We start from the raw sequence: 16192 nt of genomic DNA, 5'->3' as shown, positions 1-16192 counted from the left end.
TGCTTCTTACTGCAGACCTGTGCTTTTCCTGGATTTCTTCATCTAGAGCCCCTTCAGTTGTTTTCCTTCTTGGCTATATACTCCAGGTTCTCCCCCCACCTTCAACAATGATATTGAGCAGATGCAATTACTATATGTTTTCACCTAGTCCCACATATTACCATATAAGATGGTTTGTGTGCATCATCAATGACTGGTATTAGTCATATGACAAGTGTCTTCTTTTTTTTTTTTCTCTTTCTCTTTCTCTTCTCCCTCCCCCACTTTCTCCCTCTCCCTCCTCCCTCCCTTTTTTCCTTTTTCTGTGTTGCTAGGGGTCAAACCCAGAGCTTTACTCAAACTAGCCAGTGCTTTGAGCTGTGTACCCTTAACCCATGACACATTTTCTTAAGGCTGGATCTTGATTCCCAGTTGTAGGCTGATCAACTTAATCTGAAAAGAATTTGTAACATGTAAATATTTTAGGATTAGAGCTGTTGTATACACACTTAAATTAAAAATAGTTCTACCATCAGTTTATTTCAAGAGTCTTCTAAGAATGTTGGAAGTTATTTTGTTCCAAGGCCAGGGTTATTTTAGTTTAAAAGTTATCTTTCGAAGCCACTGTTGTCTTCATAACAGTAGAACTCTGGCACTGAATTCAATGGTCTAGGATTCAGTGAAATGGTGGGTAATTTCTGGTCCCAACCTGGAATTTAAAACAAATTAATGATTTATTATAAGATTACTCCTTAATTTTAACACACTGTTATTTTAGCAATTGTGCATAATAACATAATAATTTATGGCATGTAAGGCAAAGGGCTGTATTTAAAATATGGAAAAAGGGACTTAGTTAGCCAGAAGTTATTTCTTTGGTCTCCAGTTAAGAAGCCTACTTTTATACCAAAATGTAAATAAAATGAATAAATCACACAAATTTGCATTTTGACAGCCTAATTCTAGACGCCCCCCCACCAAGCCTTTTAGTACTACATTATCTGGGAACCACTTTGTATCAAACTGCTGCTGTTAGCACAATGCTAAATTCTTTATACATATATCTCAGTTCTAGTAGGTAGATACTATTTTTATCCTTTTTGCAGGTGAGAAAAGTGAGGGTCAAAGAACCTAAGGGTCACACAGCTACTAAAAGCATTTATTTTAGTTTGGAAGAATGATCTTTAATTATTTGGTACCAGGGTTAGTAATTCAGGGACAACTTTCTTCTGAGAGATACCTCCTCCTCCCAAGCTGTAAGTTCTGAGAACAGCCTGCTCTATATCCTCCAATGTGGCCTGCACATAGTCAGTGCTTAATAAGTGTTTCCTAAGTAAATAAATGATGTGTGTTGAGAAAGCATTTTAATGGAGGAAGATTTTTTAAAGCAATAAACATGACCTATCATGCATAGTCTATGTTTATTCTTTTCCTAAACAATTTGCCAAATTAGAAACCTCAGAGAAGGGAACATGAAATGCAAGAGATTGCTAATCTACACATGATTTCAGCCCTGAAAAATCTAATCACAGGGCTTGGGGTGTGGCTCAATGGTAGAAGACTTGTCTAGCATGTGCAAGACATGCAGATTGAACCCCATGACTGCAAAAATAAATAAATAAATAAATAAATAAATAAATAAATAAATAAATAAATAAATAAATGTAAAAGGAATCTAATCACAAAGACTGGCCTAATGGTGAAGCTCAACAACCCGAGGATTAGATAAACAACTTAATCTTGCTTTCTCTTATTCTGTGAAAAGCCCTTCCTCAAAACTCCTGAAGGAGTTTGTGCCTTGATCTGAATATGTTTGATTCAGTCTCTGCTCTTTTCTCTACCAGTGCTCTGACTGTAATGTTCTTCTCTTAGGCCTCTTATGTACCAACCTTTTGCCTGCCTGTTGTTTATAAAACAGTTTCCATCTAAGTCTCTCTCAAATCCTTCTCAGTCTTTGTACCGATACAACCCATTACCAGTTACCTGAATCATTGGTTCCCAAACTTGGCTACACAATGGAATTATCTGGAGAGTTTTAAAAGCTATTAATGCCTAGGTCACCCCAGCCACCCCCTACTGGGAGATTCTGATTTCAGTAATAGTGGGTATAGTCTGGGCATCTGGATATTTTGAAAACTCTTCAAGTGATATAGCCAAGATTAAGAACCTCAACCAAATCACAACAATTGGCTCTCCATAACCAATCTTTGGCCTTCTCCATTCCCTTCCCTACCTCTCCTTTTCTTCTTCATGGTTAGGGTAATCTTTTCAAAATGAAAATTTAATCATTATCTCTATTCTTTTTAAAACTTTCAACTGTGTCCCATTCTGAGGCTAAAGGCTCCAAACCTGAATATGGCCAGTAAAGTCTTTCTTATTCTGCTGAGGATTGAATCTATGGCCTTGTATGTGCTAAGCACACACACTCATCACTGAGCTATGTCCCCAGATCTCTTTATTTTTTTTTTAAATTCTTCAAACATGTCATGTTCCATCCCAACACAGGGCCTTTGCACAAACTACTCTCTGTGAATGTGTTTCCCTTCTTGCTTAGTTAGATTTTAGCTTATCCTTCAGCTCTTGGCTCATTTCCCCAGGGAAACCTCCTGTCTACTGTATGCCATTATAGCATCCCATAAACTGCTTCCCAGCATTTATGGAGGGTAGAACCTATGGCTACTTCCATGCTAGTTCTACTAAATCTCCCTGAGTGTAGGAAACTTGTGTCTGTTTTCAGCTCACATTATATTGTGAAAATAGCACACCAACTGGCATTCACATAGGCTCTCAAATTATTTACTGAAGGAATAAGTATGAATAAATAAAAATGTGCCTAACATCAAATCTGTTACCCAGTCCAATCTAATGTCACCTCCACATCTCTGTAGAGTCCATTTATTCCTTTTCATCTTCTCTGCTGCTATGAGCCATCATAATATCTGGTCTAAACCACTAAATAGCTTTCTCAGTGGTCTGCATACCCTCCCTCTTTGTCTCTTTCCATTGTCTTAACAGCAGCCAGAGTGATCTCTCCAAAATAGAAGGGGTGAGGGAAGAATGCATGCCTAGCACACGCAAGGCTTCATCCCCAGGACCACCCTCCCCCAAATTTAAATAACATGTCACTCTTCAAAATCTTTTGATGACTTTCCATGGCTCTTGAAATAAAATTCAATCACCTTATTATTCTAACCCCTAACTCACTACCCACCAAACTACAATGGCCTTCTTTCTGTTCCACAAATCTGCAAGACTTTTCCAGTTTTCAGAATTTTGCTTTTACTGCTCCCTTTGCCTGAAGTGTTCTTTATATGACTCATTCTTATTTTTCAGGGCTCAGCTAAAATTATGTCGCGTTTTCCCTGACAGCTCTATTTAAAGGAACTTCCTTCAAATGTGCTCATCACCCTGCTAATTTCCCTTATAGCTCTACCAAAATCTATAACTTTAAAAAAAAGTGTATCTGGCTGTGTCCTGTGTCCTCCAGCAGAATGCCAGCTCTCTGGAAGCAGGTGTCCTGTCTATTGTGGTCACTGTATCCCCAGGATAGCACAGCGTCTCGTTTATAATTGGTGCACAATAGTCACACTGTGTTTGCCAGCTTCTGAGGATATCTGTGACTCTCCCACACGACCTTAGTGGTGGCTGTATGTGACTAATAGGATAAATCGGAGGTGATAGGGTATGACTTTTGAGTCTAGGTTATAAAAGCCATTGCATTTTGCCACCTCAGTCTTGAATCACTCATTCTAAAGGAAGCTGACTTCCACGCCATCAGCACACTCAAGCAGCCCCATGGAGAGGCCCACGTGGAAAAGTACTGAGGCCTCCAGCCAACAGCCAGCTTGACAATGCTGTCACTAAACCACCTTGGGTTGGATCCTCCAGCCATCAAGCCTTCAGCTGAGACTGCAGCCTCACTGACATCTGATTGAAATCTCGAGAGCCTCAGCCACCATTGCCCACCTGAGCAGTTTTGGAATTCCCAACCCATGGAAATCCCTAAGACATTTTTAAAAAAATCATCATTCATGTTCTAACCCACAAAGTTTTGGAATGATTTGTTCCTCAGCAATAGACAACTAACATGCATTCAATCACTGACTCAATGAACAGAGTAGTGAATATTTCAATATAAATGACACTGGAATAAGTCAGTCCTCACTAAGTAGGGGATATCCAAAGCTGTTCTTCATCTTCTGTTGCCTAGCCTGCACTTTCTAGCACCATATTTTCAATTGTCTATAGACCCTAACTTGATCATATCTGCCTCAAACCACTATTTCTATCAGAGGTACCAACAATCTTGCAGAAACAAGGATGTGGAGTGATCTTTAGTTCCTCTCTTGCACATTCTTTATTGGCACCATCTTTCCTCACTTCCAGTTCTCTGCCATATGAATCTTCACTCCATTTCCACTCAAACCTTCCCAGCTCAATTTACGAGCACTATTTTTGGAGAGTGACATATCTAGATTTGACCTCAACTAACAAGTTACTTGGTCCTGGGGATGAAACTCAGGGGCACTTGACCACTGAGCCACATCCCCAGCCCTATTTTGTATTTTATTTGAAGACAGGGTCTCACTGAGTTGCTGAGCACCTTGCCAAGTTGCTGAGGCTGGCTTTGAACTCGCGATCCTCCTGCCTCAGCCTCCTGAGTTGCTGGGATTACAGGCGTGCACCACCATGCCCAACTTTTAGTAGGTGGTTAAGGTCTCTAATATACCTACTTCATGGAGACATTTACAACTAGTGGTAATGATGAGCATACATGAATGTCACTTAGCACAGTTCCAGGCATGAGATATTTTAAATCCTAACAACTATCTTAAAGGTAGACTTTGAGTCTCCATTTTATTGAGGAGCAAAAAGGTTCAGAGAAGTTGAGTATCTAGCCCAACACCACACAGCTAGAAGGTGCCAGGCCTATGGCACTATGATGCCTGAATCCTGTCCCCCACTTCACACCATCCCACGTGGCACCACTGCAACAGCTTCTGGCTGCTCTTCTTGCCTGTAGCACCTGCCTTCTCTACCCTGTCCTGAGCAGAGCTGGGTCACTCTGCTGACTATGACTCTGATTGTCCAAATTTGATTTTCCCTAGGCTTCCAGGGAAAAGTCTTCTCCCTTGCCCTAGTCAGGCCAACATCCTCCCCCAGTCCCAACAAATCTCACCACAGCATCCATTGTCCCTGGTGGCCCATCCCAACAGACCTATCACACAGCCCAACTCAGGCCCCATTCATGCATGCTGCATTCCTAGCTGAAATTGGCTGTAGTGAGGCTCCAGTGACCTCATCTTTGGACTCCTACTTCTTTAGTTGGTATTCGGTCATTCTCTAAAAGGTTGAGGTCCTCTTCCCTATTGGACTGTAAGGTCCCTGTGGCTGAGATCATCGCCTGGATTTCTATGTATCTAGCAGAGGACAAGGTACCTAGTAGGTGGTAAATATTTAATTGCTCTGCTGAACATTGATTTGGTTTTGTAGATTTATAAAGAATTAGAAACTGTCTTCTGAAATAAGTGTGGGAGAATACCTTTTGTGTCTATCTAATGAGGTTTCCTCCTAGCAGAGGAATTATAACAAGGGTCCAGTTTTTGTTTTTTGGTTTTTGTTTTTGGTACCAAGCATTGAACCCAGGAGCACTTGACCACTGAGCCACATCCCTAGCACCATTCTCTTTTTTTGTATTTTTATTTAGAGACAGGTTCTCACTGAGTTGCTTAGTGCCTCGCCTTTGCTGAGGCTGGCTTTGAACTTGCCATCCTCCTACCTCAGCCTCCAGAGCAGCTGGGATTACAGGTGTGCCCACAGTGCCCGGCAAGGGTCCAGTTTTCTCTTGTTTTGGAAGCCCACCTGGATTCCCTCATGCAACAGATTTTTCACTTACACAGTCAGTCTGCAGGGCAGGAGTCCTACTGGCACATCCTGACAACCTCTCCTCTCCAGCTCCTCCTCACCTCCCAGGCTTCACACTTTCTTCAGCCCTAAGCTATACCCCTAGCCCCCCACTTTCCTTTACCACAACCTCCTCAAGGGGGCTCTGGCACCCCCACCCCAACCACTCTTCACTCCCTGCCTGCCCCTCCTTCTCTAAATGACCTTCATTTCAGCCTCCATCTTCCTTCTTGGTTCTCACTTCCCTCCCTTCTCAGACTCCAACCTTCTCCTGCTTCCAGAACCCAGCTTTGCCCTGCTTGTAACCTCTTGTCAATCGCTGGCCCTATCCCAGCTTCATCTATTGCCACCTAGTCCCTGGCTCAATTCTCCCAAGACTGGCCTGTCTCTGCCTGGTTCCCACTCCTCCTGATGCTACTGTTGGCTGTTCCCTGGGGACCTGGGACCCAGCTGGGGCCATCTCTCTGCCCTTCCAGCTTATTCCAGCTCACTCTGGGAGGAGTGAGGGAAGGCTAAATCCTTTTACTCCCACCATTTCTCGTGTGACTCACTTTAAAGAAAATTGTTAAATAGTAACTCATGCAGGTGACACTCAGCTGTGACAGAAGCACTATAGCTTCACAGTTGGCCACATTTGGGAGGGAAATGCTCTGGGTCCTGAATCCTGCTGATCTCACCTCCTGGCTATGTGGTTTGGGGCTAGTTAATGAATGGTCCCTGCAACTTACTGTAAAATGGGGATGGTAACACCTCAGAGAGCTTGCCGTAGGACTAAATAGGTCCTTGTCACCATGTAAGAGCCCCCAAAATGTTGGGGTTTGTTCATTTACAAAGTCTTCCAATGAGGTAATTCATTCAACAAACAAAACCCCAAAGCACTAATGACTATGTAAATAATATTAAGCTGTCATCATTGTACACTCTCGGGATCCCTCTGCCCACCTGCTGAAACAGAGAAATACAGTGAGGGGAGTTGGGAATTTTTGAACCATGCCTCCATATATGTCAAGTAATTGTCATAACATCATTTAAAATAGAGAAAGAAAAAGAAGTTCCCTCAACAATGTGTTTAGGCCCACTCACAATTTGTGGTGGGACAGGGACTCAGGGCTCAGACTGGAGTCGGCTTCCTAAGAAGGACACTTGCAGATTTTCATCCCTGAAGTCCCAGATGCAGGGAGCCAGGAAAGGAGGAACCCTCGGCACCCCTCTAACTTCTTTCTGCACCCAGACCCTCACATATCCCTGTCCCCAGCCGGGTCCTAAACTGGCTCCCTGAGTCAGCAAGCCCAGGGAATGTGCCGATCTGTGGCCCCGGCAGGGTTAACTCAGTGGTCAAGATCACTTGACCCGACTCACCCATGTCGTAAAATGGCAGTGAATAGCTTCTCTGGTAAGTGGTTTCCTTATACCATGAGTCGACAGGCTTAGAACGACTTTTAAAACGAATATATCGAATGAGCATTTGTTGGTCTAATTGAGGCTGATGCGGAGTTTTTCTCTCGGTTGGAATTGCCAAGTCTATGAGTGGTCTAAATGTAAAGAGAAATAGTTGATGAGTACCCACTGGAAGAAAAGAGGTCCGTTTTCTCATCAGCCACAGCCCACTCCCTGGAAGTGATGCTGGGCCTGCCAAAATTGCAAGAGATAGTGCAGGGCTTTCAGTTTCCCTTTAAGCATCCTTCCTTCTCCTCCTCCCCAAGGAAAGATCACAGAAAGCAACCTGCATCAAAACCTCCACTGACTCCGCCCACCCACAGCTGTGTCCTGTGGGCCAGATCGCCCCCTGCCCACTCTACCTTTGCCCATTATAATTTTTCTATGCATGTTTGAGTCCTTCAAGAAACCAATGCATTCTTTTAGGTGGATCAGCACTGTGGTGCTTCTTGGTGTTTAATAGGCCTCAAATTAATCACAACCTTCTTGTACCTCTATTATAAACACTCTCCAAAGTAAAAAGTAAACAATAATCAAAATGTAATGGGAAAATACCTTCGGGTACCCTCATGGGAATCTTCATTATCAGTACAGTATTTCAGATATGAATGTAAGTATACATTCACCTACAACTTTGGTGATACGTATTAAGACCTTGAAAATAAACGTATATTTTGTCTCAACAATTCTAGCAATTAGGAATGTTAACAAAGACTTAGTTCTAAGAATGCTTACAAAGTGTTTTTATGATGATAGAGAGAGGAGAACTTTCAGGTGGAAAAAAAAAAAAAGGAATCAGCTGAAGGGATAGAGGTGCCAATCACCCTGATCTGACCATCACACGTTGTAGACATGTATTGAAATATCACACTGTTCCCATAAACATGTACGACTACTGTCAATTACAAATGAGGATATATTTTTAAAAAGAAAAATAGGGAATTATTTAGTCACTAAGATAGATATATATAGAGAATGCCATACCACCATGAAAACTAATGCAGTAGAATTATAATTTTGAGATGGAAAACGTCCACAATATATTATTAAATTTAAACAAAGGTTTTGATTTGAGTTATGCATTTTAAATGGATGAGTTGTATGGCATATAAATTACTCCAATAAAGCTATTATCAAAGAAAAAAATTCCACAATACCATTCCCAACCGTATCTCATCCTATTTTGGTGTGGATCTGCATGATTAGCTCTGGGTGATACCATTATTGGTAATTTTCAATTTTTTATTATCAATGTCTTCCTCTTCCTCCTCCTCCTTCTTTTTTATTTTTGAGTATTGAATCCAGAGGTGCTTTACCACTGAGCTACATAGCCAATCTGTTTTATTTTTTATTTTGAGTCAGGATCTTGCTAAATTGCTGAGGCTGGCCTTGAACTTGGAATCCTCCTGCCTCAGCTTCCTGAGACACTGAAATTACAAGTGTGTACCACACAGACAGCTTACCATCAGTATCTTTTAAATATTCTATTAAATATTTTTTTGTGTATGTGTATATGTGTGTGTGTGTGTGTGTATGTGTGTGTGTGTGTGTGTATGATTCTAGGGATTGAACCCTGGGGGCTCACTCATGTAGATAAGTGCCCTACCACTAAAGTACATGTCTAGCTCTTTTTAAATTTTACTTTGAGACAAGGTCTTGCTAAGTTGCCCAGGCTGGTCTTGAACTTGCAATGCTCCTGCCTCAGCCTCTTAAGTAACTGAAATTGTTAGGTGTGCATCATCACTGTGCCAGGCACACACACACACACACACACACACACACACACACACCATATATATAATTTATATGATATATTATAGTATATATTTATATATGCTAAAAATAAGTGAGGTGTGCTGCTATAGATGTAAAAGTATTAAATGTTGACTGTTATTTTGGAACATCTAAATTCAATCAGGGTTGAGTAGGATAGTCTTATATCATTTACTGATGATACGTATTAAGATACGTATGATACGTATGATACATTTACTGTGACCACATCATACAAAGAGGTGATCAAAACTACTCAATAATAATAAAAATGTTGGGGTTCAGAAGGTGTAGGTCAGTGGTAACACTTGCCTAGTATGCATGAGGCCCTGGCTTCCATCCTCAGCATAAAAACAAAAAATTCATAATCTTTTCCTGATTGTGTAAAAACTTGATTGCAAGGTGGAAATGGAGTGACGCTGTCTGAAGTTTAAAAAAGGCAACAGTAAGAATCTCACTGTGCCGTGGGAGACATGTTGAATGGGTGAGAGTGATCTATTGTGGATGAGCCTGGAGAAGCATCAGGAACACCCACCCACCTCTACTTATTCTTCTTTCATGTTTAATAGGTATTTGGCCTTGTAAAGTGGGTGTTTTAAGAGGTGGATGGTAGTACTCCTTTTCCTATGGAATGAGTCTCCTGCTGTCCTTGCTGTCAATGAGAACATTAGCTGTCTGGTGACTCTATCAGTTTCCTGTGAGCTTGGGTTCTGTGTGACCATTGCTGTCAGACTGGTCACTTCTGTGCCACTGGGGGTTCTGATCCTTGGGACCACCCCCTAGATCTACTCCTGATGAACTGCCAGCTTGCCTCTACCTTCATCTGGAGCCTTTCTCAAGAATTAGAACATTCTACCTTTTCAAATAACACAACAGCACCCTTCTGACTTTCACTCAAAGGACTGTAATCTAAAACGCCAGTTGGTGGAGGAAGATATTTGGGGAAGGTAAGCCATTAGACAACTATCAAGTGACACCACAATTACAATAACTAGATTTAAAATACTTGCTTCAGGCAGCACATATACAACAATTGGAAATGACACAAAGAAGTAAAGCATGGCTCCTGTGCATAGACTGACCTGCCAATTCATGAAACAGTCCATTCTATTTTCCATTCTATTTTTAGGATTTTTTTCACCTTGGAACAAAATTGGACATGAATAATAACTTTCTTTTTTTAAAATTTTATTTTTTTAATTTATTTTAATTAGTTACACATGACTGTACAATGATCTTGACATATCATACATTTGAATCAGATGGGGTATAATTTCTCATTTTTCTGTGTACAGGTTGCAGAATCACATTGGTCATGCAGTCACGTATATACCCACAGCAATAATAATGTCTATTTTATTCTGCTGCCCTTCCTATCCCCCTTCCCCTCTAACTTTCTTGTTTTAAAAATCCCCCTCCTCCACATCCCCCCTCCAAAATGCACCTAAGAATGGTCTTAAGAACCACAGTATTTCCTGTTTTGGTAGCATTTTGTGTAGATTTTTACTTTTTATTTTTATTCTTAACAAACTCTTTCATCTTAACCCTGAACTTTGGCAGGCACAAGTCTTGTTAAGAGCCAAGTAAAATCAGGTTCCTTTAATAGAGCCATGCTGATGTTTGGGCATCAGTCAGCCGGGTTTTGGTGGTGGTGGTGAGGTGGTGAGCAGAGTAAGGACATTGTCAGATTGCACAAAGAACAAACTCAGAGGGTGCCTCTGCGCCTTGCACAGCTCTGGCTCTGGGTCCTGCCTGTTTCCCTTCTTGTCGGTACCCTAGTAGAGGATGTCGCTGTAATGAGTGTACTAAGCCAGGCAGGGTGGCATGCCTGTAACCGAAGCTACTTGGGAAGCAAAGGCAGAAGGATCCCTTGAGCCCAGGAGTTCAAGGCCATCCTCAGCAACATGGTGAGTCCCTGTCTCAAAAAACAAAACAAAACAATAACAGAAAACAAAAGTACAGTTGACTATAATTATATGAGTTAGAACTAAGAGCCTTCAACTGGGAATGGGAAAATAGGGGTAAATTTAAGTTTAACTTTGTACTGTGTGACCTCAGGCAAGATATCACTTCTCTTGCTATTTTTCATTCATCTGATTGGACCAGGATGACCTCAAAGTTACTTCCAGTTTGATCATATAAGTATAGACTATGTGCTGCTCCAAAGTATGGGTGCCATGGCTCTTTTCTCTCTGCATGGAAAATAACTGGGGTTTGGCTACACTAAAGTCAACTGGGAGAGGAGAAATCTGTAACATATACTAGATGATGAACTTGGGGTAATAGTAATTGTATGTTGAGCGCTTAATGTGTTATGGAATTTTATATCCATTATTTTATTTAGCAGATTAAGGCAGTTAATACTGAGAAGGAATGAAGATTGCCTAAGATCAAACAGTTCATAAGTTACTCAAATTGCTGCCTTTATAGTTTCCTGATTCCCTAAGCTGAGAGAGAGAGAGAGAGAGAGAGAGAGAGAGAATCAAAGTACCTTTGATTTTAGTTTTTTCTTTTTATGAAAACCAGACCTAGAAGGGTAGAAAACATTTAGGCCAAATTTGTAACTTTACTGAGAAAGAAACTGAATCTCAGTAAGTTTCAGTTATTTGGCCAATTGGAAATCCTAAAGACATGGGATTTTAAATAATGATTTAATAAAATTCTTTGTTTATTGTTGATTGTAAAAACAATGTGTGGTCATTAGAAAAAACACTGAAAGCTGGATATGGTGGCACATGCTTGTTTTCCCAGAGACTTAGGAGGCTGAGGCAGGAGGATCATGAGTTCAAAGCCAGCCTTAGCAATTTTGAGACCGTGTCTCAAAGTAAAAAATAAAAAGCGCTGGGGTGCAGTGCACTGATAAAGTGCCACAAGTAACCTCCCCACTACACACACAAAAATCAAAAAAATAAAAATAAAAGAAATAAAAAATTTGGAAAATAGAAAAAGATTAAAAAGTAAAATACAAAATACTATTGATCTTACCACTGATTTAAAAAGACATTATTGGGTCTAGAGAGTGTAGCTCAGTAATAGAGCTCATATTAGCATGAGTGAGGCCTTGGGTTTGATGATCCCCAGTGTAAAAAGAAAGAAAAGATCTCCCCACCCACTCCCAACAACAACAAAACCCCACTTTTAAAAAAATATTTATTTATTTTAAAGTTGTAAGTGGACACAATATCTTTATTTTACATTTATGTGGTGCTGAGGATTGAACCCAGTGCCTCGTGCATGCTAGGGGAGCGCTCTACCACTGAATCACAATCCCAGCCCCAAAACCCATCTTTTTTGATAGTTGGTGTATTTCCTTTTAAATCTTTTCTACCATGAAGTAATACTTGTTATTATTGTTACCATTATTAAGAGATTATGTCACCCATAAAAATCATTTTAGCTTTGGTGACATTCTTGGAAATTAATACTTAGGATGTGTCTCACCTGGGTGTTTTCTTCACACTATCATCATAATGAACTCTTGCCAGTTGCCCATGGTAGTAGCCTCGGAGATCCTTTCCTCTGTGAACAATGAAGTTACTATGGAGAAGGAAAAGAGTTGATTTTTAAAAAGCAATTGTTACAATTACTTCTTTAAAAGAAGAACATTGGCAGTTATATGATAGAAATACATTTGGATTTGGTCCCCTGTTCCTGGCAACTAAAACCTGCAAAATTTCCTGACAGTGTCTGACATAACGAACTCCTTCCACCATACCTGAGTTCATGGCACCTGCAGGCCTCCCTCCCCCTCGCCACAACCTCCAGGAGCAGTTAAAAAAAAAAGTGCAATTTATTTTCAGGATTCATAAGGAAATACTTCAGATGTCAGGTATTAGGTTCAAAATATTAGGAAAAAAGAAAAGGATATATAAAATATGTAGAACAAATGTAGATAATTATAGAAATAAGGAAACGAGTAAGTGGGACTCATACTATTTTTTCTACTTTTGATAAATTTGTATATTTTCCTAAGTTAAAAAAATTAATAAAGGAGCTATAAATAGAGCAGCACTGTGACATCAAAGCATGAGGTGCTCATAAGCCTGGATGAGGGACTCTACCCCACCTGGGGGCACTTGTTGTGGAGGAAGTTTTGAAGCATAAACATGAGCCAATGGGGTGAGGGCTGGGGGGGAGTGTGAACATGAGATGATTTTGCCAACCAGAATATAGTGATGCTGCGGTTTGGATGTTAAATGTTCCCCAAAGGTCCATGGATTAAAGGCTTGGTCTCCAGGAGGTGAGGTCCCTAGATTATGGGAAGTGTGACCTCAAAAGGAATTGTGGAACCCCATTCTCCTTCCTTTCTCCTCTCTTTTGCTTCCTAGCCATGAGGTGAGCAGTTTGCTGCACTACACACTCCTTTTCCATTACTATCTGGTATGCCTACCAGAGGCCAAAAGCAACAGGTCTGCCCCATGTTAGACTGGACCCTCCAAAACAATGAGCTAAAATTTTTTCTTTATAAATTAGTTATCTCAATTGTTTTGTTATAGTAACAGAAAGCTGACTAATACAAGTGGTGTCAGGGAAGACTAGGCTAGAGGGTCATGGTGCTCAGGTTTATATTCTGAAATACATCTTATTTTATAATAAATTACATTTCCTTTTATTTTATAGTTACAATACTATATTGATATTTTAAAATTATGTGTAGGTGCATTATATTATTAATGGATTTTATTTCAAAAATATACCAGAGACATTGCAAAATATTTGTTATAAAAAGACAGTGTTGTCCCAATTATTTTTCCGATTGAAATTTCTTCAACCAGTGTGAAGAAAACTTCTTCACCAACTCTTTATTGTGCAGAGTTGAATTATAGAAGCAACATTCAAGACAGCATTTTCTTTTTTTAATTAAATAATTAATTTATTTTACAATAGAATTCATTTTGACATATTGTACACAAGTGGAGCACAATTTCTCATTCCTCTGGTTGTACATGGTGCAGAGTCACTCCAGTAGTATAAATATACATGTATATTGGATAATAATGCCTGTCTCAATTCTGTTGTCCGTCTCATCCCCACAATCCTGCCCCTCCCCTACTCCCCTCTACACAAATCAAAGTTCCTTCATTCTTCCCTATCCCCACCCCCCACCCCTCTATGGATCAGCATCCACTTATCAGAAAAAACATTCAGCTTTTGGTTTGGGGGGATTGGCTTATTTCACTTAGCATGATATTCTCTAGTTCCATTCATTTACCTGCACATGCCATAATTTCATTGTTCTTTGAGGCTGAGTAATATTCCATTGTGTGTATGTACCACATTTTCTTTATCCATTAATCTCTTGAAGGGCATCTAAGTTGATTACATAGTTTAACTATTGTAAATTAAGCTACTGTAAACATTGATGTGGCTGTGCCATTGTAGTATGCTGATTTTAAGTCCTTTGGATATAAACCAAGGAGTGGGATAGTTGGGTCAAATGGTGGATCCATTCCAAGTTTTCTGAGTGGTTGCACCAATTTGCAGTCCCATCAACAATGTATGAATATACCTTTTCCCCTACATCCTTGACAGCACTTATTATTGCTTGTATTCTTGATAAATGCCATTATGATTAGAGTTAGATAAAATCTTAGAGTAGTTTTGATCTGCATTTCTGTAATTTCTAGAGATAATGAACATTTTTTCATGTTTGTTGATCAGTTGTATTTCTTCTTCTGTGAGTGTCTGTTCAGTTTCTTAGCCCATTTGTTGATTGGGTTATTTGTTTAAGTTAAGTGTTAAGTTTTTTGAGTTCTTTATATATCCTGGAGATTAGTGCTCAAGACAGCATTTTCAATACTGAATAAACTTGTTTTCAAAGAAAGTAAGTATTGTGTCTGAAAGTTTGAGAATCACCTGATGTCAAGAGTTTTTTGTAATATTTTTAAAAAGATTAATGACACGATACAGAAAGATTTTCTCTGATGGCAGTGGTACTAACAAATTGAGAATGCTTGGAAGTGAAGGCAATCTGGCTGTGACATCTGTCATCCCATTGATTGCCAGGGTTGATTCACATGATCTGGCTAGCTAAGTGGGTGTCCCCTTCCTCCCTCACCTCTCCATGTGTGCCCCTCTTGAAGCAGTGTACTCAAAGAGGAGGACCTTCCCAGAAGAGGACCGTTCTTCAGTCAAAGGCATTTGAGTAGCTGCATTCCCCTGCTAGAACTTCCAGACAAGCTCTCAGATTTGAGAACACTCTGAATAAAAGTAGAAAGACTATTAGGATATGATGAAATTCTGAACAATGTGGTGGAAATGTATATGAAGATGATGGATTAATAAATGTCAAGAGAGTGACGTTATGTGCCACTACACAAAAATGGTAACCGAGGAAGCACATTTTTTTAATTACCTAAATTTAGCTATTCCACAATGTATGTGTACTTCACAACATAGTGTGGTACAAGATAAAAACACGCAGTGTTTTCTGTCAATTAAAAAAAGAGAGAATAAAAATTAAAAAAAAAAAGAAATGTGGAAGGAGGGGGAGAGAGAGGACTGGTTGGGGATATTTTAGGGGGTGGGATTAAGGATAAAAGAGAAGTATCTGAGACAAGGAATTGGGAAGAACATTGCCATTTCCCCTGGAGGAGGAATGTAAGAAGGTGACTGTCAGTGGGAAAATGTCATTATAGAGTATGTGATGCCTGGATATGTGGGGTCTTTTTGAACGTTCTACAAATTCTGAGCACTCGGTAGATGCCATGAGAATTCATACAAAAGGAGAGTCAGTTGAAAGTAGCACATGGCTTGCATAAATTAAGCTCACTAAATATATATTGGATGATGCATGCAAGCTATGCCTTAGGTTCACTCAACATTTACTGAATGAAGATAAGGTACCCTGTGCTCTGCTAGGGTCTGCAAATACAAAGCTAAGAAGCAGTATTGGTTCTCAAAAATCTTCTTTACATGCTGAAATAGTGTCCCAAATGAAAGGCCAATGGGGCATCAAGGAGGAAGAGGTGTCTAGGGTTTGGACAGGCAAATAGGACTGGGAAGATACTCCAGGTGAGGGGAATTATAGAGGCCAAGAGTCAGACAGAGTTGGGTATAGAGTAGAGTGTGCAGGGGGGTGTGTTAGTCAGCTTTTCAA

At 40.1% G+C, this 16192-nt stretch overlaps 1 protein-coding gene and 1 non-coding gene across 2 annotated transcripts in view; one reads left to right on the top strand and one right to left on the bottom strand.

Annotated features, from left to right (window-relative positions):
- Positions 1–387: 387 nt before the first annotated feature.
- The window catches only part of Spmip3 (sperm microtubule inner protein 3), a 39684-nt gene continuing 23879 nt past the window's right edge, over positions 388–16192 (bottom strand). Inside the window, exons 3-6 of the mRNA XM_027928464.3 lie at positions 12535–12630; positions 7243–7415; positions 592–688; positions 388–445 (exon numbers count right to left, since the gene is read on the bottom strand). Coding sequence (XP_027784265.3) covers positions 388–445; positions 592–688; positions 7243–7415; positions 12535–12630 — 424 coding nt within the window. The remainder of the gene's footprint in view (positions 446–591; positions 689–7242; positions 7416–12534; positions 12631–16192) is intronic.
- Positions 10100–10205, top strand: LOC114087233 (U6 spliceosomal RNA). Its single transcript, XR_003581771.1, has one exon. It is a non-coding gene; the product is annotated as a U6 spliceosomal RNA (small nuclear RNA).

This window comes from Marmota flaviventris, chromosome 12 (assembly GCF_047511675.1).
Source record: "Marmota flaviventris isolate mMarFla1 chromosome 12, mMarFla1.hap1, whole genome shotgun sequence".
NCBI lineage: Eukaryota > Metazoa > Chordata > Mammalia > Rodentia > Sciuridae > Marmota > Marmota flaviventris.
This window is presented reverse-complemented; position numbering and strand designations above follow the sequence as displayed.